The sequence below is a fragment of the Myxocyprinus asiaticus genome, chromosome 28 (assembly GCF_019703515.2).
Source record: "Myxocyprinus asiaticus isolate MX2 ecotype Aquarium Trade chromosome 28, UBuf_Myxa_2, whole genome shotgun sequence".
In the NCBI taxonomy this organism is placed as follows: domain Eukaryota; kingdom Metazoa; phylum Chordata; class Actinopteri; order Cypriniformes; family Catostomidae; genus Myxocyprinus; species Myxocyprinus asiaticus.
The window spans coordinates 31,700,227-31,726,995 of NC_059371.1; the positions used below are offsets into that span (position 1 = coordinate 31,700,227).

General features: G+C 39.1%; 1 protein-coding gene across 3 annotated transcripts in view; it reads left to right on the top strand.

Moving 5' to 3' along the window:
- The window catches only part of LOC127419297 (inactive dipeptidyl peptidase 10-like), a 64,209-nt gene extending 41,750 nt beyond the window's left edge, over positions 1 to 22,459 (top strand). For all 3 annotated transcript variants that reach the window (XM_051660596.1, XM_051660599.1, XM_051660598.1), the window contains 16 exons: positions 518 to 615; positions 1,867 to 1,990; positions 4,414 to 4,458; positions 4,665 to 4,769; positions 5,227 to 5,318; positions 5,949 to 5,996; positions 10,994 to 11,112; positions 11,198 to 11,245; positions 12,136 to 12,234; positions 12,656 to 12,722; positions 14,249 to 14,443; positions 14,624 to 14,678; positions 16,022 to 16,121; positions 16,235 to 16,293; positions 16,406 to 16,478; positions 16,564 to 22,459. In XM_051660596.1, the coding sequence (XP_051516556.1) occupies positions 518 to 615; positions 1,867 to 1,990; positions 4,414 to 4,458; positions 4,665 to 4,769; positions 5,227 to 5,318; positions 5,949 to 5,996; positions 10,994 to 11,112; positions 11,198 to 11,245; positions 12,136 to 12,234; positions 12,656 to 12,722; positions 14,249 to 14,443; positions 14,624 to 14,678; positions 16,022 to 16,121; positions 16,235 to 16,293; positions 16,406 to 16,478; positions 16,564 to 16,784 (1,548 nt within the window). In that variant the 3' untranslated portion in view covers positions 16,785 to 22,459. The remainder of the gene's footprint in view (positions 1 to 517; positions 616 to 1,866; positions 1,991 to 4,413; positions 4,459 to 4,664; positions 4,770 to 5,226; positions 5,319 to 5,948; positions 5,997 to 10,993; positions 11,113 to 11,197; positions 11,246 to 12,135; positions 12,235 to 12,655; positions 12,723 to 14,248; positions 14,444 to 14,623; positions 14,679 to 16,021; positions 16,122 to 16,234; positions 16,294 to 16,405; positions 16,479 to 16,563) is intronic.
- Positions 22,460 to 26,769: the final 4,310 nt, after the last annotated feature.

The following is a 26,769-nucleotide window of genomic DNA, read 5'->3' on the forward strand; positions in this document are numbered from 1 at the left end:
CATGCTATAGTCTTCTAAAGCCAAATAATTCTCTTGCAGTTCTCGAGTGAATAGCTCACTGTAGAGGAAGATTATCAGTCAATAATTACTTACATTTCTTTTTTCTCTCACACAAAGCTATCTTATGACTTTAGAAGACTTGTAATGTAGTGCATATGTCATATGGACTACTTTTATGGGCCTTTTTAGTGTTTTCTTTTCATTTTTGGAGCTTAACAGCTATGGTCGCTATGAACTGAAAAACATTTGCATCAAGATTCTTCAAAACATCTCTCTCTTTCTCTCTTTTTTGACATGTGGGTTTGTAAAGACATGAGGGTGAGAAAATAATGACAGAATTTTAAGTTTTGTGTGAACAATCCCTTTAAATGACAAAGATGCTACTTTTAAAAATACCAGAATTTTTTTGTTGTTGTTGAAAATGTGGTTTTTGATCAGTAAAAAAATGCAAAAAAAACAAAACAAAAAAAAAGACTACGAAGAGATTCGTTGATTTTGAAATATTTGCTTTGTACAGGCGGGTTCCAGAATCCCATCAGCCAGTCTGTTTGTGGTGAATTTGTACGGTCCAGCACACACATTAGAGATGATTCCACCCGAGTCCCAGAAAAGCAGGTGACGTTTATCATTCATTACTGTGTGTCTGCAATCACACACATCAACATATGCAATACATAGGATGTGCATATAGAGGTGTAAATTGATAGTATTTTTTTTTAAAATATGGATGTCACGAACGTCTTAAGAGTGGTTTAATGTTAGGCTGTGAAGAATATACTGTAATTGCAAGTGTTTTTGTAGTACTAAAGTATTCACTCTTAGGGTATTTAGAATGTTAATGTGTTTCATGTAGTCCCTTTCCCACAAGTCTTAGTACAAATTCCTTTAGCAGCAAATGCAGTCTTGAGGCTTCTTAGGTGTGTCTGTGTAAGATATCCACCTTTATAAATATGCTGCAACTCTGCCAGATTAGATGGAGAATGCTGGTGGACAGCAATTTTCAGGTCTTACAGCAGAATTCCAATTGGATTCAAATCTGGGCTCAGGCTTTGCCCCTCCAGAATACGAACTGTTTTTGCTGTGTGCTTTGGGTCTTTGTGCTGCTGGAAAACAAATCTTCACCCTTAACATTAATCTCAGGCAGGCTGAAAATTTTTGCCCTTGTTGGAAACAAGCTTTCCAGTTCCACCTGCCAAAAATCAACTCTATAGCATGAAACTACACTGAAGAAAAAACAACTAAAATGTACTTCTTGTGGTAACATATTAAATAAGTGGTTCAAAGCCAGCAATATTATTTAACATGTTTGAATCAACCTGACTACATTAGGTTACACAACAAAACTAATTTTTAAGGGTTAGATCAGGTAGAAATAGCTCCTTAAAGGAATAGTTCAACCAAAAATGAAAATTCACTCATCATTTACTCAGCCTCATTGAGCTTGAAATCATGATCACAAAGGAGACTGCAGATGTCAAGATTTGTGGTGACAAATAAGTTACATTTTGATCTGTTCTCACCCACAACACATGGGTTAAACCACTGGACAAGGCATATAAATATGGATTGCTTATATGCTGTGTTTATGTGCTTTTTGGAGCTTCAAAGTTTTGGATCGTACCAAACATAGAGCTTTATTTAAGTCTCATAAGATTAAACTTGCACAGGCAAGCACCAATCAAAATCTAGCTTTGACCATTATTCTGAAAACTTTTAAATACTTATTTTATTCGAACATCATAGAAAATTACTTCTACAAGAGTGGATTATATCCAAATAAAACTTTTATTTGCAACACAGTTGAATAAGAAATAATCAATCAGGGGGTGATTAACTTTTGAATGCAGTCTCTCTCTCTTTCTGCAGAGATAGTTATATCTCTATGGTGAGTTGGATCAGCAGTACACGTCTAGCTGTGCGTTGGTTGAACCGGGTCCAGAATCAGTCTGTGCTGTGCGTGTGTGAAGCCACAACGGGTGCCTGCTCAGAGGTGAGGCATCAGCTGCTCATCCACTGCAGCCCTCTGGATGTCTTTATCTGTACAGTGTCAATCGATTTGGCTCTCATTCTATATTCTGCTCAGAAAACTCAGAATCCCTGGCTTCTCCTCTGCCAGCTCAGCCCAATTTCCTTCTGGAGTCTTACTCAGCCTAAGTTTTAAGCCTGAATTTCAATGTGCAGCCTGCCTCAACTTCTAAAGGTCACTATTTGTGTATGTGGCTGTGATTGAATGCATGAGCACAAGAGTGTCTACATCTGACTGATGCTTATGTGCTAAACTTGTTTTATTTACATAGTTTGTGTGTTGACAATTCCCAGTGCTGTATAGTTGCAGTCCTAGATGCAGTTTTAGAATACACAATACAGTAACTGCTATGATGCAAAACACTTCACCTATCTTCTGTGTATATCTCTCTGCGCAGGACATATAGAGGCCTACTATTAACCTTAATTTACATGTCAGGGACTACATGTTACTTGTCCTGTCGAAGGATGCTCTTAAAGGGATAGTTCACCCAAAAATGAAAATTCTCTCATCATATACTCACCCTCATGCCATCCAAGATGTGTATGACTTTCTTTCTTCAGCAGAACACAATCAAAGATTTTTAAAAGAATGTCTCAGCTCTGTAGGTCCTCACAATGCAAGTGAATGATTATAAGACCTTTGTAGCTCCAAAAACCACATAAAGGAAACACAGACGTAATCTATAAGACTCCAGTGGTTAAATACATATCTTCAGAAGCAATATAATACTGTGTGGGTGAGAAACAGATACAAATTACATTTTTACTCTAATTTTCCACTTTTACATCTGAAAGTCACATGTGGTGCCTGTTTAGTTTCACTTATACATCTGAAAGTGAAAGTTAAAGGTGCACTCACAAAGTTTTCCCCATTAAAAAAGATTTACTTCTTGTTATTGGACAGTTTTGCTCTTGGACTAAATTAATCGTGGCTGATTGTGAATAGTGAATTTCTACAATGGCATCTGCAACTGAAAACTATTGATTTTGAATTATGATGCATCCACATCACTAGGTGTCACTGTAAGTCCCAGATGACACAAACTAAAAGTTACTGAGTGCACCTTTAGTGTGAGATTTAGAGTAAAAAATGACTTAAATATTGTTCTGTTTCTCACCCACACCTTTCATATTGCCTCTGAAGATATGGATTTTATCAATGGAGTCATATGGATTACTTTTATGTTTCCTTTAAGTGCTTTTTGGAGCTACAAATGTCAGATCACCATTCACTTGCATTGTCTGGACCAACAGAGCTGAGATATTTTTTTAAAAAATGTTTGTTTAACATTTATAAATTAAGTCATACACATCTGGGATGGCATTACGGTGATTAAATGATGAAAGAATTTAAATTTTTGGGTAAACTTTCACTTTAATGAGTTTGCATAATAATATACATTATAGGGGTCATAGCATAATTTTTTTATAATTATTTTCCTGAGGCCAGAAACATACTTTGCGCAAGTGTGAATATGCAAATGCGAGTGCTTGGCCAACGCATTGGCCACATGCGTTATTGCATTACTGTGGCGGTAACAAACCTCAGTACTCAACAGGGATATAGAGTTAGAAGACCTTCGAAAGTCGGTGCCATTAAACTGCATGTGTAAACTGAAGGTAAGTTGCTATAAAAACATGAACCTACTTTAACCTACTTGCTCAGCAATATTCTCTTCAAACAGTTGCTCCTACATGACAGTAGTTAACTTGAAAGAGAAAACTCACCATAGAAGCGGACAGTTTACACTAATGTCTGCTATAGCGCTCCTTGTGGCAACGGTGAGAATTGTGTTGCATTATGAATCTCAGTCTGACACATTTTGGAACGCAACAATGCACGTAATCGAGCTTGTTTTGCTAGAAGCGCCTACATTCACGTACTTGTTAGAAGTTTGTTTTTCTTCGCTAAAAACAGTCATATTTGCGTTTTCTGATGTCAGAAACTTACAGTATGTTTTCATAGCACAATGAACTTGAAAATTTGTGTCTTTCATAATTTGTAGAATTGTGAATATAATCTCAACTGAAGGAGTTTCATGCCTACCAAAGCCCTTTAACCATGAATATTTTCATAATATAGCACAACCCTTCGTACCTTATTGCTTAAATGCTGTTCAATTAGAGTTGCCTAATGGAATGAAAGTGGAACGGTGGACGCTCCAGACAGCAGTGTGACAGCATGACTAAACCTCAGATAAAAAAATGAAATGGGTGCGTCCTTAATGTAATGCCAGAGAGAATGATGGATCGATTGCAACTCTGCGTTAGGTAGTGAGTTTGTTATGATGTACACCTCTCCCTGGCAGGCAGAAGAGAACAAAAGATATTTTACTCAGAATATATGACACGTCTAATCCTTTTTAAAATGTCTTTAATCTTCAGAGGCACCAAACGACGATGGACTTTTGGCACAGCAATCAACAGCAGGTAAGTTCAGCCTCCCTCTCTCTCTCTCTCTCTCTCTCTCTCTCTCTCTCTCTCTCTTTCTCTGCAGGGAGGCATTCAATCAATTCACAAGCTCCGTTTGTCTTCTGAATGCTGCATGCACCTTGGGCTGAAGTGAATTGCATCAAAATGGTGTCGTGTCATTGATCTGTTGTGGGAAAGTGTATTGATGGTGACTTGTCCTACAGGAGGAGCCGTTGTTCATGGCAGATGGCTCTCTGTTTTACCTCATCCTGCCTGCCAAGCAAGGGGCCCGTGGGGAGTTCCTCCACATCGCCAGCTTTCCTGCCCAGGTCTGTGGGAGGAATGATTTCAAACTCACACAACGCGCAGTGAAATTAGATGCATTCATGAACTTTGTGATTAGAAATCCAAAGTAGCTTACCTAAAGTATGTGTGACTGAAGAACCTGGTATCTTGTTTGGGGGGGGGGACGGGGGTTAAACCCCCAGTGGAGGTAATAAATGATTTTAAACCCATAATATATTTTAATATATAAAGGCAATATATATTAAGTTTCTCTTTATGAAATGTTAGATTTGGGTTTTTTTCAGTTGCACTTATTTGCAACCATTCCCTTGCTTTTAATTTCCAGATTTCTGGCATGTTTTGTTAGGAAATCATTTACTGTATGAATGAACATTTATGCATTTGGCTGATGCTTTTCCCTGGGAATAGATCCCATGACTCTTTGGAATTGATATAAGCTTCTTTCTATCTCTCTCTTTCTCTCACTCCTTTTTTCTTCAGGCTTCGACTCCCTCTGTTACTCCTCGCTTTCTAACATCAGGGAACTGGGATGTAACCTCACTGTGCGCCCTTGACGAGGACAATGATAAAATGTATGCAGTGATTTAATTTTACGAGCAAACCATTTAGACTCAAAAACCTCAAGACTGTGTCGTAAAGCATCTTATAGTCTGCAGAACTACCTAACAAGAATGATTATCAAATTATTGAAGCCAAGTGATCACATTTAGCCGACTGAATCACCAAAGATGGCACTTAATTAAAATGAATACAGTAAATAATTGTTTAATTAGGTGTAATTACATTGTCATTTACTCTTCATCTTTGTATTCTAAACTTGAGTGCCCAAAACAAACTGTCTCTCTTAGATTATCATCATAAACGAAATAGCTTCACAAATAAAAATTCATTTTCTCTGTTTTGAATGTGTAACCTAGTCTAAAAATAGTCTATAACTCTAGCTCTTAACGTCAAGTCAGTGTTTAGCTGCATAAATCAGTGACTTGCAATTAATCAAATTGGAACTAAGAATAATGATTGCATGTGGCTGCCTTCCCTGCTTTGCATGTTTAACAGCTTCAAATGTCCTTAGTATTCAGCTATACAGCGATAGTACTAAGGAGGTAGACTGTTATCTGAGGATAAATGACTGAGTAGAAATAGTTACTCAAGAACCTATTCAGCTGCCTTAAAGATTTCCTTAATGTGTCTTTCCACCGTAGTTATTTTCTGAGCACAGAGGAGTCACGACAGAGCAGGCACTTATACAGGTGGGTTGTTTCTCATACCAATACTTCCTTTGAGCTGTAATTGAGTATTTTATCATCACAGTCTGTTCCTCTTGCGCTGGGGTGCATATTTGCATCTAAATCAATCTGACAACATTCGCACACTTTGTTGGGAGATCTTTCATATTCTCTGTAATGTTTGTGGGTGTTGGATGTCCATGTTCTTATTATTGCTGGTTCATTTTTATATTCTGTATTTGCACAGGCATTGCCATTTATCGAACCAGTTTTAAAGTATGCATATAGTCGTCGACAATTCGTATTTACATGTCTGAAGAATGACCATCATCTAGCAACACTGTTTTATTGACCGCTCATCTAGGAAACTGTTTCCTACATGTTTGTGCTTATTTTCTGTTGCTCTGTGATCTGTATAAGCACTCTAATTAAATAATTTGTTAACACTTTACCAAAAGGTTCTATTTACTAACAATAATAAATGCATTGGGTTGCTCAGCAAGTAAAGACGTTGACTACCACACCTGGAGTTGCAAGTTCAAATCCAGAACGTGCTGAGTGACTGCAGTCAGGCTTCCTAAGCAACCAATTGGCCCGGTTGCTAGGGTGGGTAGAGTCACGTTGGGTTAACCTTCTCGTGGTCGCTTTAATGTGGTTTTCGCTCTTGGTGGGGCATGTGGTGAGTTGTGCGTGGATGCCACGAGAATAGCGTGAAGCCTCCACACGCGCTGTGTCTCCGTGGTAACGCGCTCTACAAGCCACGTGATAAGATGCGTGGATTGACGGTCTCAGAGGTGGAGGCAACTGAGATTCGTCCTCTGCCACCTGAATTGAAACGAGTCACTACACCACCACGAGGACCTAGAGCACATTGGGAATTGGCCATTCCAAATTGGGGAGAAAATAATAAAACATAAAAAATAATAAATGCATTAAGTATCATGAACTAAAAATTAACAATATACATTAATGAATCTTGGTTAATGTTAATTGATAAAAACGCTTATTGTGCATTCTTATTTCATGTAGGTTTATAATGCATTAACTTTTTAAAAAATTAATTAAAAAATTTTTTTTTAAATAAATTAGTAAATGTTGAAATTAACATTAACCAATGTTAATAAAGGTGCACCCTTGCATCTCTAGATGCAGACTTTTTTTTTATATCCCCTTTTCTCCCAATTTGGAATGCCCAATTCCCACTACTTAGTAGGTCCTCGTGGTGGCGCAGTTACTCACCTCAATCCAGGTGGTGGAGGACAAGTCTCAGTTGCCTCTGCTTCTGAGACAGTCAGTCTGCACATCTTATCACATGGCTTGCTGTGCATGACACTGCGGAGACTCACAACACTGGAGGCTCATGCTATTATCCACGGCATCCACACACAACTCATTACGCGCCCCACCAAGAGCAAGAACCACATTATAGCGACCATGAGGAGGTTAACCCAATGTGACTCTACCCTCCCTAGCAACCGGGCCAATATGGTTGCTTAGGAGACCTGGCTGGAGTCACGCAGCACACCCTGGATTCGAACTCGCGACTCCAGGGATGATAGTCAGCATCAATACTTGCTGAGCTACCCAGGTCCCCTTCTAGATGCAGACTTGAAATTTTTTAGAATCCTTGCCCACACTCCCTCCTCCAATACCAAGTTTAAATCTTTCTCCCATAATCTCTTGGTAGAAGTTAAAGCTCCATCCCCCAGACTCTGAATTAGCAGGGAGTAATACACTGATGCTTCATGACCTTTTCCAAAAGCAGTAATCACCACTCCCAGAGTATCTGCTGCTTTAGAGGGGTGTATGCTACTCCCAAAAATAGTACAGAGCAGGTGGCACAGCTGTAAATACCTAAAGAATTGAGATCTGGGAATCCCAAAATGTTGAACCAAATTTTCAAAGGATCTCAACACTCCACTCTCATATAGGTCACAGAGTGTATTAACCTCCCTCACAATCCACTCTGAACAGCAGAAAGGGGACTTATTAATACATAATTTTGGGTTCAGCCATATGCTCAAGACAACATTTAAATAAATGTCCGAATTAAACACTCTGGACACTTTTGTCCATACCGAGTGCAAATGCGAGATAACGGGGTGTAACTTAACTTCTATGATTAATTTGATAGAAAGGCTTTGCAATGGCGAAATAGGGGCAAGAACTTCCTGTTCAATACAAAACCACTGAGGGGCTGGTTGACCAACGAGCCGAATGTCTGAGACCGAATGCATAATAATAAAACAAAATCTTGGGTAGGCCTAGCCCACCTTTGTCAGTCGGCCTATGTAACTTACTGAAATGTAATCTGGGACGTTTACCAAATGAAAGACTTTGCTATGCTATCAAATTGCTTGAAATAAGAGAGGGGGACATCTAAAGGGAGAGACTGTAGCAGGTAGTTTAATTTTTAAACCAAACAAAAAGAAAAAAGAAAAACTTGCGCATTAACCCCGCACACAACAGCGCCAAGGGTCCATCACTCTAAACTCAAACAGTCCATGTACGCCTACGAGAGCCGCCGTGACAACTTTGCCATCGGATTGCTCAAGTCCGGTTTTTCTATACAAATTTTGTGACACAACAAAAGATAATCTATAAAACAAACTCCAGCCAGTAGGCGGAACGTGTAGATTCATCCACATAACTGTCCCGAAGGTGTGTTACTCCACAAAACAAACTCCAGCGGCTAGGAGGAACCAGCACACACACACACACACACACACACACAAAAAAGGCTCTCAGTTTCCTCGGACAGTCAGACGAATGTTCAGTGAGCTGGCCCATTCGGCTGCTACATGAGTGCAACAAATGACCTAATCACTCCAATGTCTTGCAAGAATTACTCCACAAAACAAACTCCAGCCAATAGGAGGCATAAGCACAAAGAACGGGCAGATTCATCCACAAAACGGTCCCAAAGGAGTGTTACTCCACAAAACAAACTCCAGCTGCTAGGCGGAACAAGCACAAAAAGAAACAAAAAAGGCGGTCAGTTCCTCGAACAGTCAAGTGAATGTTCAGTGAGTCGGTCCACTCGGCTGCAACGTGAGTACCACAAAATAACTTACTCCATTGACTTTATGAAGGACATCGCTTGCTGGGGACATGTGAATTTTTTAGGCCATCCTTAGCATCTATTCTCAGTTTGGCCGGGAACATCAGTGCAAAAGTGATCTTCCGTTGATGTAAGAGTTTCTTGCATTCCTTGAATCGATCATGTTTCTCTCTTGTCGCATTTGCAAAGTCTGGGAACAAGAAAATGCTGTGGTTCTTTCAAAAAAGCCTTCCTTTACTCCTCGCCTCGTGCAACACAAGATCTTTATCGGATGATCTCAAACATTTGGCCAGAATTGATCGGAGCCTGTCTCCCTCAGCAGATTGCCGAGCCAGAACCCTGTGAAATCCCTTGATTTCCAGCTTATGGCCTGTTATATCAAGCAGATTCGGAAAGAGCCCGTCCAGGAATTTCACCATATCCTGACCCTATTCGGCCTCAGGAATCCCGAAGATTCAGACGTTATTCTGCCGGCTACAGTTCTCCATATCCTCCAACGTCTCCCAGACACGCTCCAAATCCACCTTGGTCGCTAACGAATTAGCAGATAATTCCCTCTCCGATGACTCCAGCTAATCGATCCATTTCTCAACATCCCCCACTGTTGTAACCACCTCTTTCATCTCCATGGCAGTGATTGATTGACGTATTACAGCAAGATCATCCAAGTCAGCAACGACCTTCGTCAGCATTGCTGACATGTTCAGCATTTCTTGCCGAATTTCCCTCATTTCTCCGACCAAATCGATTCCCGGGCTCGGGGCCCGCTCAGGGGTGTCAGCTCGAGCACGTAAGTGTCTTTCAATGTCTCCAAAGCACGAGGATTTTGAATTCTTTGACATATTGTCCTCCTAGAACAGTTATGGAATAGAGTGTATCGAATCTCACCGGTTTATGTCATTAATAGTGTTAAAAGTAGCAAAGTGCGCAGAGCTCGCCGTTCACACGTCTGAACATCGCATGGTGTCACATCACTTCCCTTTTTATTTGTTTTTCATTTGAATTGTTAGATCAGGTAGATATAGCTCCTTGAGCTATACTGCAGGTTTATATTTTTTTTTGCAATATAGGTGTGTTCCCTGGGAACTGTACCCATGACCTTGGCATTGCTAGCGCCATGCTTTTCCAGTTATAGGAGCTATAGAAGCTCTCATTGTTATGATCAATTTATGACTGATAGTGAGATGTGTTTAGGGGACGTTTGTGAAAAGCCGATGACGTTTTTTCGCCTCTGGTGAACTCCAGGCAAGAAGCCCAGCTAATTAATTTACCAGAAATGGCAGCATAGGGAGAGAGAGACAGAGAGAGAGGGAGTGGGTTGAAAGAGAGATGGGCAGAGGGGGAGCTGGTGTGCCTCACAAGGATTTAAAGAATGTTCTTTAACCTTTGATTAATGCTTTAAGCCTCTCCCAAGCTCTCCCTGGGCCACAAGTTCTCATAGATTGTTTATTGCGACGCTCCAAGTAATAAGGAGATTGGGCAAAGTTCCTGCATTAGGCTTAAACCAAGAGGATAATGGAATAGTAGCACAGCTATTGTATAACATCACACAATTTAAATTAAAGGGTCAGTTTACCCTAAAATGAAAATCATCATCAATTGTCATCGTTTACTTACCTTAATGTCATTCCGAACCTGTAAGTTTTTCTTCCATGGAACACAAAAGGAGGAGAAAAATGCTCATATGCTCTTTTCCGTTCAACTACATGCTTTCATCATATGGAAAAAAAAGCTGCACGAGAATAGTCTTCATATTTTCTCCTCTTGTGTTCTGCAGAAGAAAGAAAGTCATATGGGTTTGGAATGACATAAGAATGAGTAAATAATGACAGAATTTTCACTATTGGGTTAACAATTCCTTTAATTGTCAGAGGAATAACTGGATTAAAAGTTTGAATTACAGCATTATTATTAAATGCAACAGTGAGGTCATATAATGAAATGTGTGTTTGTTGACTAGCGTGGAGGTCGGAGGAGTGTTTCATCGCCAGTGTCTGACATGCAACCTGTTTGAGCGATGCAACTTCTACACAGCAGACTTCAGCCCCAATCAGACATACTTCACCCTCTACTGCCTGGGTAGGGGCTCACACACATGCACATTCACGCACAGATACAGGTGCACATTTTTCTCTATGCCGACAGATCTCTCATTTTTTTGCAGGTCCAGGTGTCCCAAAGGTGACCATTCACAGCACAAATGATCCTTCTAGTGAGTCGGATGTAATATCTTTCTCTTTTAAGAACTGTTATTGGTCAGAAATAAATTAAAGCACCCCTTGCTAAGAGTTCTAAAATAACTATCATTATTAGTGCTTGATAAGGCAAGCATCACTATTACTATTGCTCAATTAGGCTAAGGTATTTGAAGAAATCCTTAACTAGGTATTTTTGATAACTCACCCTGCACTGTTTGCGTTATTGACATGCCTCAAATCGTGTGACTTATTAAGGAGAGGTATGCTACTGCTTTTCCAAAGGCCAATTTATACATTTTAGTCGTATACTATGTACCATGATATTCTTGATATAGAATATATCTAGTCTATGAGATGTCCTTACTGATATAGTCAAACAAACCTGTGCATGCACGTGTGTGTGTGTTCTGCATTGTGGATGTGTTATAGTCTCAATACTTTTTTCTTTTTTTTTTTTTTTTTTGGCATTTTGTCAGATTTATTTATTTTATTTGAGAAATTAAAAAAACACTTTGTTATAGTCTCACCCATTCATTTCCTATGGCACGATGAGCATTTTTTTTTTTTTACAACCACCTAGACTGATTGAATCAAGTTTATATTCAGATGGCAATTTTAGGAAAAATCCCCAAGCCTTGTTCCACTTAGATGAGGGAAGCCATTTTTATTTACAAAACAAAAATTATTTGGGTGATCTGAACAGAGATGAAGGGTTTAGGGAATGGATTTTTGCCTGGCAGACATTTTATTATTTTTATTCAGAAAATGTTAGAATTTAGTCCTGAATTTTATTGTCGAGATACATCCGTTTCTTCATAAGCTTAACATTTAAATACTAAAATGTGTGATTAGATCATTCTGGTTTTATGTCAAGAATTCATTCCATTTGTGTGTGCACTCACAGGATATACAGTGGTGGAGGACAACAGCCTCCTTATGATGTCTCTTGAAACCAAGCAGCTTCCTGAGACAATTTTCCGGATTCTTTCCTCCGACAACAGTGGTAAAGAGATTCCTTAAATAACTGATTGCATTCCTCCTCCAGCATGAATTGATCTCTTCCTTTTTAAAAGCCAACTACATTTAAGAACATTTATCAGATAATTGTTTCAATTTTGCTAATTGGATCCTCACAGCTGCAAGGCTGTACCATTTAGAGCCTCCCAAAGGAGCCATCGCAGCATGAGTATGTGTGTTTTTGTTTGTGTTGGGATTTAAGAAGTTTACACAAGTACATCTGTGTATAAATTGTACATGCATTGTACATGGGACCCCCCAGACTGTTTATATGTGTGTGCAGGCTCATGGGAGCTTATTTGCTAGTGGTTAGAATATTTATGAGCTGGCACCCAGACTTCCTTGCAGTATGGTACAGTAAGAACAACTGTTTGTTCTGTTAACTCTGCCTTTGCGAATAATTTCAGACCTAGATGTGAAGATATCTTTGCCTCCTGGGTACGAGGGAAACCTGCACCCTCTCCTTATTATCATGTAAGTGTCTCCCCACACATCACCAGTGCCTGTATCATTTTATTAGAGCTTGCAAGGCAGCACTCCATTGATATTCCTCCAACATTCTGGGGTTTAGGTTAACCATTTAAAGCCTTACACTGCACAGTGACAGAAAACGACAGAAAAAGACGTGTGCTGAGTGTTATTACAACAGCAAAGTGGCTCTGATGCAGCAATTCATTTACAAGGAACTAAAGACAAAAGATTACCTTGAACACTATTTCTTTTCTTGTTTGCAAGCACTGTATATAATTATATATATAATTGTAAATCTTGCTAAGACTCTCCTCTCCCTTGCTGCAGATGGTTAGGCAACATGGTTTATGAATGATTCTCTATTAATAAGCAATATGTAATTGGTTGAGTGAGATGGAAGGAGTGATATGCAAGTATGAAATCATTTATAGAATGAAGATCAGTGTTCTTATGTCTCATCATTGACTAAGTGTCTCTTTCCGTCTTCTCTCATCCATCCATTATTCTCCCCTTTTTCCTTCCTTCCTTTTATCCACCCTTCCTTCCTCCCTTCCTTCCATCATCCACCCTTTTTTCCTCTCTTCCACCCTTCTCTTTATCTCTTCTCTCATCCATCATTCCTTCCATTCATCCATCCTATTTTCCATCCTTCCCTCCTTCCTTACTTCATTCCTTCCTTCCATTCATGCATCCACCCATCCTTCTTTCCTTCCTTCCTTCTATCCACCCTTTCTTCCTTCCTTATCTCCCTTCTTTCCTTCCTTTCTTCGATCCATCAACCCACCCACTCTCCCTTCCTTCCTCCCTTCTTTCCTTCTTCTCGTCCATCCATCCATTCATCCACTCTCCCTTCCTTCCTTCCTCCCTTCTTTCTTCCTTTCTTCCATCCATCCACCCACTCTCCCTTCCTTCCTCCCTTCTTTCTTTCCTTCCTTTCTTCCATCCATCCATCCACACTCCTTCCCTTCTTTCCTTCCTTTTTCCATCCATCCATCCATCCATCACCCATTCTCCCTTCCTTCCTTCCTTCCTTCCTCACTTCTTTCCTTCCTTTCATCCTTTCATCCATCCACCCACTCTCCCTTCCTTCCTTCCTCCCTTCTTTCCTTACTTTCTTCGATCCATCCATCCACTCTCCCTTCCTTCCTTCCTTCCTCCCTTCTTTCCTTCCTTTCTTCCATCCTTCCTTCCTCCCCTTTTTCCTTACTTTCTTCAATCCATCTATCCACCCACTCTCTCTTCCTTCCTTCTTTCCTTTCTTTCTTTCTTCCATCCATCCATCCACTCTCCCTTCCTTCCTTCCTCCCTTCTTTCCTTCCTTATTCCATCCATCCACCCACTCTCCATTCCTTCCTTCCTCCCTTCTTTTCTTCCTTTATTCCATCCATCCATCCATCCATCCACCCACCCACTCTCTCTTCCTTCCTTCCTTCCTTCCATCCATCCACCCCTTCATTTTTACCTTCCATCCATCCATCCATCCATCATTTTATCCACCCACCTATCTTCTCTCCCCTTTGCACCTGTAGTGATGATATTCCTGGCAGGCAGTCGGTCACTGAGGAGTTTGCCCTGGGCTGGCCGGAGGTTTTGTCCAGCCTGCATGGAGTGGCACTGGCCTGGATAGACAGCAGAAGCAGGGTCCCACTGGGACAAAAAAGCAGCACCCTGGACCCTCGCAAGCTGGCTTCCCTCCGCATTAAAGACCAGCTTGGAGTCGTAGAGTGAGTGTGTCTCACATATATTAAGAATAATCTGTGATATATAAAAAAATACTTTGAACATTAAAGGGGCAATATCTGATTAATAATTCCTCTAAGAAAATGATTCATGCACAAATCTATTTATCATGACTCATAAATGCCATCTATATTAAAGAGAGAACTTTGCCTATTTCATTACAGATGGCTAATGCAGTTGCCATACATTGATGGGAGAAGAATTGCTGTTTATGGAAAGGTAAAACATTTTTAATAACTTTTATAAATTAGATAGTTCTGCCTCTAGTATCTGATTGGATGAGCCACATTCAAAGGCATTGTAAAATAGCTGAAATATGCATGTAACTGCACCCCAATTGAATTAATTAATGTAATCTGCTACATATTTTGGCAACCGAAAATATATATATATTGTATTGGTTTTTATTATTAATAATAAATTTGGTTGTTTATTGAACTTTGGTGTCTTTTATCATATTGCTGTTGGTTCTGTTTTATACAGACAATAAGCTATGAGGGACCATACATTTCAGTGATTTTACCACGTTACCATGGTTAACTGCTTTTATAAATTTTGTGATTGATAGTTTGGTGGAAGGATTGTTTATTATGATTATTATTAATAATAAATTTAATCAAGGCTATCTGATACAGATTTTAAAAAGATTAAATGGATAGTTCATCCAAAAATGAAAATTCTCTCATTTACATTCCATCATGCCATCCCAGATGTTTATGACTTTCTTTCTTCTGCAGAATACAAATGAAGACTTTTAGGAGAATATCTCAGCTCTGTAGGTCCATACAAGGCAACTGAATGATGATTAGACCTTTGAATTTCCAAAAATCACAAAACGTCAGGATAAAAGTAATCCATATGACTCTAGTGGTTAAATCTATAGCTTCTGAAGCAATATGATAGGTGTAGGTGAGAAACAGATCAATATATTTTTTTTCTTCAATAAATCTCCACTTTCACTACCTCATTCTTCTTTTGTTTTTTGGCGATTCGCATTCTTCATGCATATTGCCACCTATTGGTCAGGGCTGGTCAAAGGTGGAGATTTATTGTAAAAACTTACATATTGATCTGTTTCTCACCCACAGCTATCATATCACTTCAGAAGATATGGATTTAACCAATGGAGTCTTAGGAATTACTTTTATACTGGCTTTATGTGATTTTTGAAGATTCAAAGTTCTGGCCACCATTCACTTCCATTGTATGGACCTACAGAGCTGAAATATTCTTCTAATAATCATTGTTTGTGTTCAGAAGAAAAAAAGAAATTCATAGACATCTGGGGTGGCATGATGGTGAGTAAAGATGAAAGAATTCTCATTTTTGGGTGAACTACTGTATCCCTTTAAGGGTGTTTCAATGTTTATTCGTGGTGATTTTATGGTTAATGATGGTAAACAGCATATCACTGTAACACACTGCCTTTTTACCAAATCAGACCCTTTATAGGCTCTCAGTAAGTAGCAGTTGCATCATATTCTCATTTTGGAAATGTACAGTACTTTGAATCAGGCCTTCAGTTGCAGGGCTCTGACATCATACTTAATTTGTTCTTACAGGGATTTGGTGGTTATCTAAGTTTGAAGATGTTGACAACAACTGATCAGATGTTCAAGTGTGCTGCTATCATGGCTCCTATCACAGACTTCAAGCTCTACAGTGAGTGCTGAATAACAGTAATACTAATAATAATGGATACAATCTCCTGCACACCACACGGTTCCTATTCTTGTTAGTTTGTATGCGTAAGCAAGATCAACCGTCTTTTTCAGGTGCTGCCTTCTCTGAGAGATATCTAGGTCTCCCTGCTAAAGAGGAACATTCCTACATGGTAGAACTTTTTCATTTATATGTTTTAGTAACCAATATGAAATCTGCTACCCACACTCACCTCTGGATTCACTGAAGTAACATAGTTACTCATATTTCTTTATTCTTTGCAGACTGCATCTTTGTTAGATGATATCCAGAAACTAAAAGACGACAACTTCCTCCTTTTACATGGGACTGCAGATGGTCATTTTTTAATAGTTAAAAAATCCCTGAAATGTACATTATATTTGAATCCCTTGTGACATTGTTTTTCTGTGTGTGCATCTAGCCCGAGTTCATTTCCAACATAGCGCCGAACTGTTGAGTCGTCTGGTGAAGGTGGAGGCCAACTACACCCTTCAGCTGTACCCAGACGAAGGCCACACCTTGAGAGAAGAGCAGAGCATCCAACACTTGCACCGTATCCTCCTAAACTACCTCCACAACTGTCTCAAACATGACCCCTTCCTCATAGCAGAGGAGGAAGAGGAGGAGGAGGAGGAAGAGTGATTTCTTCTACCGTGTCCACTTTCGGTCCTCAGTGGAGCCCATGTATGTCTAAGAACTGGTGTTGAACTTCAATCTATGTTATTTCACCAAAGGAAAAAGAGCAAAATTGGGACTAAGAGGACCAAATTCACCAGCTGTTTATTTACAAAGTAGATTTTGGATTGTTTCTATTAAAGACTATAATCATGTCTTGTGCTTGTCTGTCCCACCTTGGATGAATTGGAGGACAAGAGGAAGATGCAAAAACAAGCACTGTGGTTCATACAGTTTACAAGCAAAGCACATATGAAGTCTTAGGGCCGTATTCAATTCGTTTTTTGTCAGATTATTGTAAAAGATGCTGCAGAGGTATGTTGATCAGTTTTGATGTTATAGTGCCACCTTGTGGGCAAAAAAGGAAATGCTTTAGTAAATGTGAAATGCAGCATGGATTTTGTAAGATTGGGAAGTATAGCCTATACTAGTAGTCGACCGATATGTATTTTTCAATGGCCAATGCTGAAACGTATGGTGGCCCAGATGTGCACAACACAACAAAATTTATAAAGCAAACAAAAGAAATCAAAACAAAGAAATCAAGCCACAACACAAATAAATTAAGTCACAACACAAATAAATTAAGCCATAACTCAACAAAATTAAGCCACAACACAAAGAAATTAAGCCACAACACAACTATATTAAGCCACAACACAATGAAAGTAAGCCACAACACAAATAAATTAAACTAAAACACAATTAAATTAAGCTACAACACAATGATATTAAGACACAACACAAATCAGTTAAACCACAACACAACAAAATTAAGCTACAACACAAATAAATTAAGCTACAACACAAAAAATAAGAAAGGAATCATGAATCTGTTTTTTTTTTTATTTTTATTTTTATTTATTTTTTTTGACACACCAAGCCAAATTTTGATATGTTGCCTGGAGACAACACCATACCATACAGAGTTACAGTAATTACAGTACTCAACTTCACGGGAGTCGCGTGGCGCCATGTGGGGGTTGGACATGTGAACGGCGAGCTCTGCGCACTTTGCTAGTTTTTAATTATTTTTGTGTCTTAAACCGGTGAGATTCGATACACCCTGCTACAAAACTGTTCTATGAAGTAAACATGTCAAAGAAATCAAAATCCTCGGGCTCTGGAGACATTAAAAGACACTTACGTGCTCAAGCTGATACCCCAGACAGGGCTGCAGACCAGAGACTCAGTTTGGACGGTGCGGCAGGAGAAATTCAACATCAACTGTCCAGCATGTCTGTAATGCTGGCGAAGGTCGTGGCAGACTTGGAGGATCTTGCTGTAATACGTTGATCAATTACTGCGATGGAGACGACATTTTCAGAGTTGGTTACAAGAATCGGGGACATCGAGAAACGGATCGATTATCTGGAGTGATCAGAGAGGGAATTAGCTGCTAATCCGCTAGTGACCAAAGTAGATTTGGAACGCGTTTGGGAAAAGTTGGGACCTTGAGAATCATAATCGGTGAAACAATGTCCAAATTGTTGGAATTCCTGAGCATGAGGAAGGCTGAGATATGGTCAAATTCCTAGACGAGCTCTTTCCGAGTCTGCTCGACATAACAGGCCATAAGATGGAAATCGAGCAAGCTCACAGGGTCCTGGTTCAGAGATCTGGATCCGGATCCAGATCAATTCTGGCCACATTTCTGAGATCACCCTATAAAGATCTTGTGTTAGGCGAGGAGTAAAGGAAGGCTTTCTTGGAAGAACCACAAAAATGTTTTTGTTCCCAGACTTTGCAAATTCGACAAGAGAGAAATGTGATAGAATCAAGGAATGCATGAAACTCTTAAGGTCGCTTTTGCACTGATGTTTCTGGCCAAATTGAGAATAGATACTAAGGATGGCCACAAAATATTTACATGCCCACAGCAAGCATTTTCCTTCATAGAGACAATGGAGTGAGTAAGCCATTTGGTGATTTTCACGTTGCTGCCGAGTGGACCGACTCACTGAACATACACTTGACTGTCTGAGGAAACTGGGCACCTTTTTGTTTCTTTTTGTGCTGGTTCCGCCTGGTGGCTGGAGTTTGTTTTGTGGAATAACACTCCTTCGGGACAGTGTTCAGGTGAATCTACACGTTCTTTGTGCTTATGCCTCCTATTGGCTGGAGTTTGTTTTGGGGAGTATTCTTTGCAGGACATTGGAAGGATTGGGTCATCTGCTACACTCATGAACAGCCGGCTCACTGAACATTCGTTTGACTGGCCAAGGAATCTGAACAGCGTTTTTTTTTTTTTTTTGCTGGTTCCGCTAGAGGCTGGAGTTTGTTTTGTGAAGGATCGCACCTTCGGAGCAGTTATGCGAAGGAATCTACACATTCATTGTGTTTGTTCTGCCTATTGGCTGGAGTTTGTATTATGGATTTTCTTCTGTTATGTAATTCTGTCTCACAAAATTTGTACAAAAGCACCGGACTTGAGCAATCCGACGGCAAAGGTGTCGCGGGGGCTCTCGTAGGCGTACATGGACTGTTTGAGTTTAGAGGGATGGATGCCGGTTTTGTTTGTTTCGGGGGGAAGTTCGGGGTTTGACTGTTGCACTAATGTTGGAATGTGGTCTTTATAATTTTATTTTTAACATACAATCTATTTTTCTCATATGTCAAAATGTCAGTTGTTAATATGAGTGGATTGTCTCTCTCCACGTGGAATGTGAATGGGTTGGGGCTCCCCATAAAAAGAAGGAAGGTTATTTATTTTCTTAAACGAAGGAAATATGACATAGCGTTTCTTCAAGAAACACATCTTTCCCCGCAGGAAGCTGAGAAATTTGGGAAGATATGGGGTGGACATGTTTTCTTTAGTGCTGGCTCAAGTAAGAGCAGGGGAGTCATTACATTGATAAGTAAACATCTACAATTCAGATGTCTCAAACAGATTAAAGATAAATTAGGTCATTATTGATTTAGCAGAAATTCAGGGGAAAAGGTTGATTTTAGCTAATATTTACACACCTAACGCTGATAATCAGGGCGTTTTTATAGATCTTGAAGGGATGTTGCAAGCCACTGGCACCCCTCATGATATAATATTGGGAAGAGACTTTAATCTTTTGATGGACTCAGTACTTGATCAAAGTGAAACACATTGACACTTCACAGGATCTGTAAAAATCTTGGTCTTACAGATATTTGGAGACTTTTAAACCCATCTGGTAGGGACTATAAATATTTTTCATCAGTCCATAAGATTTATTCTAGAAAATATATATATTTTTTATACCTAAGTCCCTCATTTCATCTGTTGTTGATTGCTCAGTTGGAAACATCTTAGTCTCAGACCACGTCCTGGTGAGTTTAGAGGTGTTGCCTCATATGAAGAAAAAGAAATCATATAGTTGGTGCTTTAATGTATCCCTTTTGCAAAAGATTTACAACAAATGTTAAAGGCTGAAATCAGTGTTTATATGGAGACCAACTGGTCCTCAGTATCCTCTGTGGCTGTGGCTTGGGAGGCACTTAAGGCAGTTCTTAGGGGTCAGATCATACACTATGCCTCATTCATCAAAAAATCCAAAGCACGAGAACTCGTGGAGTTGGAAGGGAATATTAAAAGTGCCGAGGCAGAGCTGAAGTGCCGAATGTCATCTGATGGCTCAGAGAATTGACCTGATTGAAATACATATATAATACTATTTTGTCGCGGAAGGTGGAGTTTTGTCTATTCAGGACAAGACAGTCATACTTTGAGTCAGGGGACAAAGCAGGGAAGCTTTTGGCTAAATATATAAAGCAGAGAGAGTCTTTTTCTACCATTCCCTCAGTGAAATCTGCTGGTGGTGAAACATTTACCTCAGCCATTGATATTAATAATTATTTAAAAAATTTATCTTGATCTTTATAGTTCCACATCTTCGTCTACCAGTGAAGATATTAGAAACTTTGTGGAACCATTAGAACTCCCTAAACTGACAACTGAGCAAAAAGGTTCTCTTGATTCTGAGATAACCTAGGAGGAGCTTGGTGAGGTAATTAAGACCTTGTCTACAGGCAAGGCTTCATCTCGGACTCTTCTAGATCTATGCCTTGCCTCCGCAGAATTATTAATTCCTTTTCTAAGTTCTCAGGAGACAGAGTTAATTGGTCTAAATCAGAAGCTTTGGCTCTGACAGCGTACTGCCCGATAACGGCTTTTCAGCCAGGCGCCTTCAAGTGGCCCAAACAGTGCATTAAGTATTTGGGTATTTTATTCCCAGCAAATTTGTGTGACTTAGTTAGAGATTTTGACCCTTTAATAAAAAGATTTTCGAGCGATGTGGGCAGGTGGGCTTCATTACATTTATCGATGATTGGGAAGGTTAATGTTATTAAAATGAATTGTATTCCAAAATTCAACTACCTGCTACAGTCTCTCCCTGTAGATGTCCCCCTCTCTTATTTCAAGCAATTTGATAGCATAGTGAAGTCCTTCATTTGGAATGGGAAACGTCCCAAATTACATTTCAGTAAACTGCATAGGCCAATTGATATAGGTGGGCTAGGCCTACCCAAGATTTTGTTTTATTATTATGCATTCGGTCTCAGACATTTGGCTCATTGGTTGCTTCCACCTGAGAGAGCCCCTCCCTGGTTTTGTATTGAACAGGAAATTCTTGCCCCATTTCACCATTGCAAAGCCTTTCTATCAAACTAACCGGAGAAGTTAAATTACACCCCGTAATCTCGCATTTACACTCGGTATGGACAAAAGTGTCCAGAGTGTTTAATTCTGACATTTATTTAAATGCTGCCTCGAGCTTATGGCTTAACCCCAAATTATGTATTAATAAGTCCCCTTTAATAACATGCGGTGACCTATATGAAAGTGGAGAGTTGAGATCCTTTGAAAATTTAGTTCAACATTTTGGGATTCCCTGATCTCAGTTCTTTAGATATTGCCACCTGCTCTGTACTATTTTTGGGAGTAGCATACGACCCCCTAAAGTAGCAGATACTCTGGGAGTGGTGATTACTGCTTTTGGTCATGAGGCATCAGTGTATTACTCCTTGATAATTCAGAGTCTGGGGGACAGAGCTTCAACTTCTCTCAAGAGATTATGGGAGAAAGATTTAAACTTGGTATAGGAGGAGGGAGAGTGGGCTAGGATTCTAAAAAACATCAAGTCTATATCTAGAGATGCAAGGGTGCGCCTTATGCAGTTCAAGATTTTACATCAATTTTATTGGACCCCCTCTAGATTGTATAGGCTTGGTCTTAAAGACACACCCACCTGCTGGTGATGCCAATCAGAGGATGGAGACATAACCCATGTCTTTTGGGGGTGTGTTAAGATCCAGGGGTTTTGGTTGAAGGTTCAGAGTCTTGTGTGTGATGTATTGGGCACTCTGTATTTTGGGCGATGGGTCGGTCATCGATGTTGAGAATAGACACATAAAGAGTTGGGTCCTAACTAGCGTCATGATCGCCAGACAGATTGAGGGTGGCGGCCTTTGAAGAAGGGTCTTTTAGAAGACTAGGAAAATGTGAATTTGTTTATGGAGAAATGGGGTGGATACCTGACGTTGCTGGACGTGTAATTATTATTATAATTATTATTTATTTATTTATTTATTTTTAAATCTTTTTTTGTTTGTGTGTGTATATAATCATGTGTATATACTCATATGTGACCACAGGGATGTTTGTTGGGGTTCAGGGCAGGGTTGGGGATTGGGAGGGGGAGGGGTGGTTGTGGGGTTTAAATGTTGATTCCATATATATAAGTTTTGCTCTTGTATATGTTTTGTAGGAATCAATAAAAAATGTTAATTATAAAAATTACTCAACTTCACATGCACAAATATCTTTGCTAAAATGTTGTGAAGTTTTGTTTGCTTTGTAAATTTTGTTGTGTTGTGCACCTCTGGGCCACCGTAGAGAACAGGGTGAACAAACTAATGCTGAAACAAACATAACACAATTAAATTACAGCACATGAGATGTAAACAAAATTGCTGAAATTAAATGGGTTTTACACAATGTTTATTTTGAATTCATTACAAATTTGAAAACATTAATTGATTTTCCAACAAGAAGGCTGCCAGTTTAATGTTTTCTTTTACTTACACATAGGGGAGAAAATGTGCAAATACCATCCTGGCTGATATCGGACTATCACTAGCATATAATGTGGAAATTTTGACTGAATGTAAACTGCAGTACAGTATTTGATCCAGGCTCTTGATATGCATGACAAACTGGCTGCATGGTGCTGTATAGTCTTTCATTATCTCTGTGCCAAATGCAATAGAAATCTCAGAAAAAAATGTAGAAATTGCATACGGTGTGTTTATTCAATGCACACTAGATGTCAGTACACAGTGTGCAGTATAACTGCATTTTGAAGTGTACAAAATAAATGACACAGGCAGTCTGTGTATCACACCCACTGCATGATTCTGTTTACAGATGCATCCTACAGTCTCCAGCATACATCATATATCTCTTTTTATATGTCTAGCCATGCTATACGCAGTTTCACACTGAGTGTGACTCTTTCTGTTGCCATTGTCATGCATATGCAGACTTTGTTTACAGATAAAATGTGCCAGATACTCTGTGACCAAACCTTTCAGTACTAAGTTACATCACATTTTGAATGTGGCAGTTTGCACATTTGGTAAATATCCTTTCTTTTATTTAAGATCAATAAATCGTAATTTTTCCATGAAAAAAAAAATGTTTTATGGTAGTACCATGGTACCGTGATGATATCGGATACTTTGAATATATACCATGCACCCCATCCATGATATTTACATTGTATTCCAAGGTACTTTAATGAATACCATGGATGGAACATGCACAAAATTTACCATGGTAGCCAAAATACATTATACTAACATGGTTTATTTTTAATTAATAAAATATACAGTATATGCAGGTTTGAGCACCCAGATGTCTACCAGCTCTTAACAGTGACATATTTTAAAAACATCATAAATTGATGATGATGATAATGTTATTGACACAACAGATTAGACAACACGGCTATAAAAAGCAGTATTAAAAGTAGTTCAAGAGCTTCTTATTTTGACAAAACACAATCAAGATATCACAATCTTTTCACCTGGAATTACATTTCTCATTTGCCAATCAACTATTTGTTTTATATTTAACTTTATTTTGTGACCATCACGTACTGCTGATATGTGTTTGTAGAAATTTTGTATGTTCTGTGCAACATTGTGATGCAAGTTACATATCCCAGAATGTTCTGTTGTACTGTAGGTCCAAGAAAATCCAATGCCAGTGTTATAGGCAGCATGAAGTCTGTTTGAAATGAACGTCCCTCAACCTATGTATCTGTATATTTGTTTTTAACGACCCATTTCCAATAAAGTATGAAATCTTTGTGTACAACAGGGGCGGAGCCAGGCGTTTTTCACAGGGGTGGCCAGACGGGCCAGAGATCAGCAGATTGTAATGTTTTTCACATAAAACAAGTTAGACATTGACAAGCACTGAGTTGTGTTCATTGTAAGGACATTAAATTGAGTTATATTTAATATTTGGAAATGTCAAGGTGCCCTTACAATCACAAAATGAGAGAATGAAATTAAGAATCTTGAATAGTTCACCCAAAAATAAAAAATTCTCTCATCATTTACTCATCCTCATGCCATCCCAGGTGTGTATGACTTTCTTTCTTCTGAAGAACACACACAAAGATTTTCAAAGAATATCTCAGCTCCGAAGGAAATCATTATTTCGAGCTCGGTTACACTTCCTAGTGCCATTTAAGCAATCTGCACATGCATCAAGCATTAGGAAGTGTTATCGAGCTTGAAATCATTATCATGTGAAGAGACTGCAATGGAAAGATTCATGGTGAAATATTAGTTACATTTTGGTCTGTTCCCACCCATAATTGGATTGCTTCAGAAGACATGGATTAAACCACTGGAGTCGTATGGATTACTTTTATGCTGCCTTCATGTGCTTTTTGGAGCTTCAATGTTTTGGTCACCATTCACTTGCATTGCATGGACCTACAAAGATGAGATATTCTTCTAAAAATCTTTGCATTCTGCAGAAGAAAAAAGTCACATCTGGGATGGCATGAGGGTGAGTAAATTATGAGATAATTTTCATTTTTGGGTGAACTTTTCCTTTAAAGGTGCACTCAGTAATTTTTTTCCTCATTTAAAAGTTTTACTTCTAAAGAAATTAATAGTAATTTTGAAACATAAAATTTTGACCACTCATATGAGATGAAGAGTTCAGTCATATCAGTAACATTATAAAAGCTTTTTTATTCCACACGGAGCAGGGACGCCTCATGGGGGCAGCCATGTTAGCATCACATGACCAGCTGGATACCACTCGCTAAATCTCAGTAACTGCCATGTCTGGACACTTTCATTCATGGATGAAATTAATCCTGGTTTATTGTGCATGGTGAATTTCTACAATGGCATCAGTAACTGAAAACTATTGTATTTGAATGATGCCGCATCCAGGCCACTAGGTGTAAGTGTAAGCCATACTTCGACATACTTCAAAAAATGACTGAGTGCACCTTTAAAGGGTCATGAAACAGCCCTCTTTCAGCTCTAAATCCACCTCACAACCATTTTGAAAAATGAAACTCAACTGGGTGTGGACTGCTATGAGAACACCTCCCTCCCCTAGTGGGTGGGGCGGGGCGGGGCGGGGCAGGGGAGAAAGAGGGGAGCAATCTGTCATCTCAGTTGCCCTCTTACTAAATATCAGGATAAAGTATGACACATTGTAAGATTTGTATAGCTGGCAAAGTTAAAGTTTAACTAAATATGTTGAAGGGCATCCGTTTTTTCCCTTAAAGGATCACAACACGGCCTGTTTCAGCACAGTTTAGATCTCAAAACATTTTCAAAAGTTACAGTCATAGGAATGAGGGAAGAAGGAACACAACTGTCTGATCTAGTCACTCAGCATTATATCTCTAATGCAGTTAACAGCATCAAAGATTCAAACAATTGCTCATAACAGAATGCACAAATAAAGTATACACTGTTTTGTAAGCTCACAATACAGTACACAGAATCACATTGGTCATTTTATATTTATAATTTAATGCACAAGTAAATGCCAAGCCATGTGTACTCTGTATTAAAAATGTGTTAATGTTTTTTACACTTAAATAACTTTAGAGACTTATTCGAAGACGTTGATTCACAAATATAAGTGCTTAGATGGATGGATGGATGGATGGACATGGTTTGTGTATCTGGGACAATCAATATAAACCGCGTCTCAAATGAGCCCCAGTCAGAGACAGTCCACCTCACCGCGTTTCTCAAAACACTCATGGTAATAAATGCGTGCTGCACGAACATTTAAAAGATTTTGGCAATGATCGAAAGACTATCCTGTCCCTCTGTCAGCACTCAGGTGGACTCGCGTCGGATCTATCAACTCTTGACAGTTTGAAGTGCTGGTCACGTGGTTAATGAATAATCATGAGACAGCCCGTTCTCATAGGATAAGGCCACGCAGTCTCATTAATATTTATGAGACACTGATGACGCGATGGTGCACTATAGTACAGGGACACGTCACATCGTATGACGTTGACTCGATGATGATTTTAAACCCGGAAGACGAAAATAGCGCAAAAAAAATCCCTAAATTAACCACTTTCGTCTTAGAATTAAAAATAATGGATATTTGTCTTCTATCATGTGTAACACATACATATCTGGTAACATCTCAGAAAATGTAGTTTAGTGTTTCATTACCCTTTAAAAGCGGGTGTACTTGCTCTATACAGACGATCTCTTACTTCAGTATCCAATATTGGCGAATTAAGAAACATTTAATCCAACTGACAATATATGACCATAAACAGCTCTACAGTTTTCATACAGGCAGTTTAAAGAACTCCTACAGCCAAACAGTGTACGTCCAAATAATTTATGCGCTTGCTGTCTTTACGCCAATGAAATCAAAACGCGATGAGCAGCCTTACTAATTACA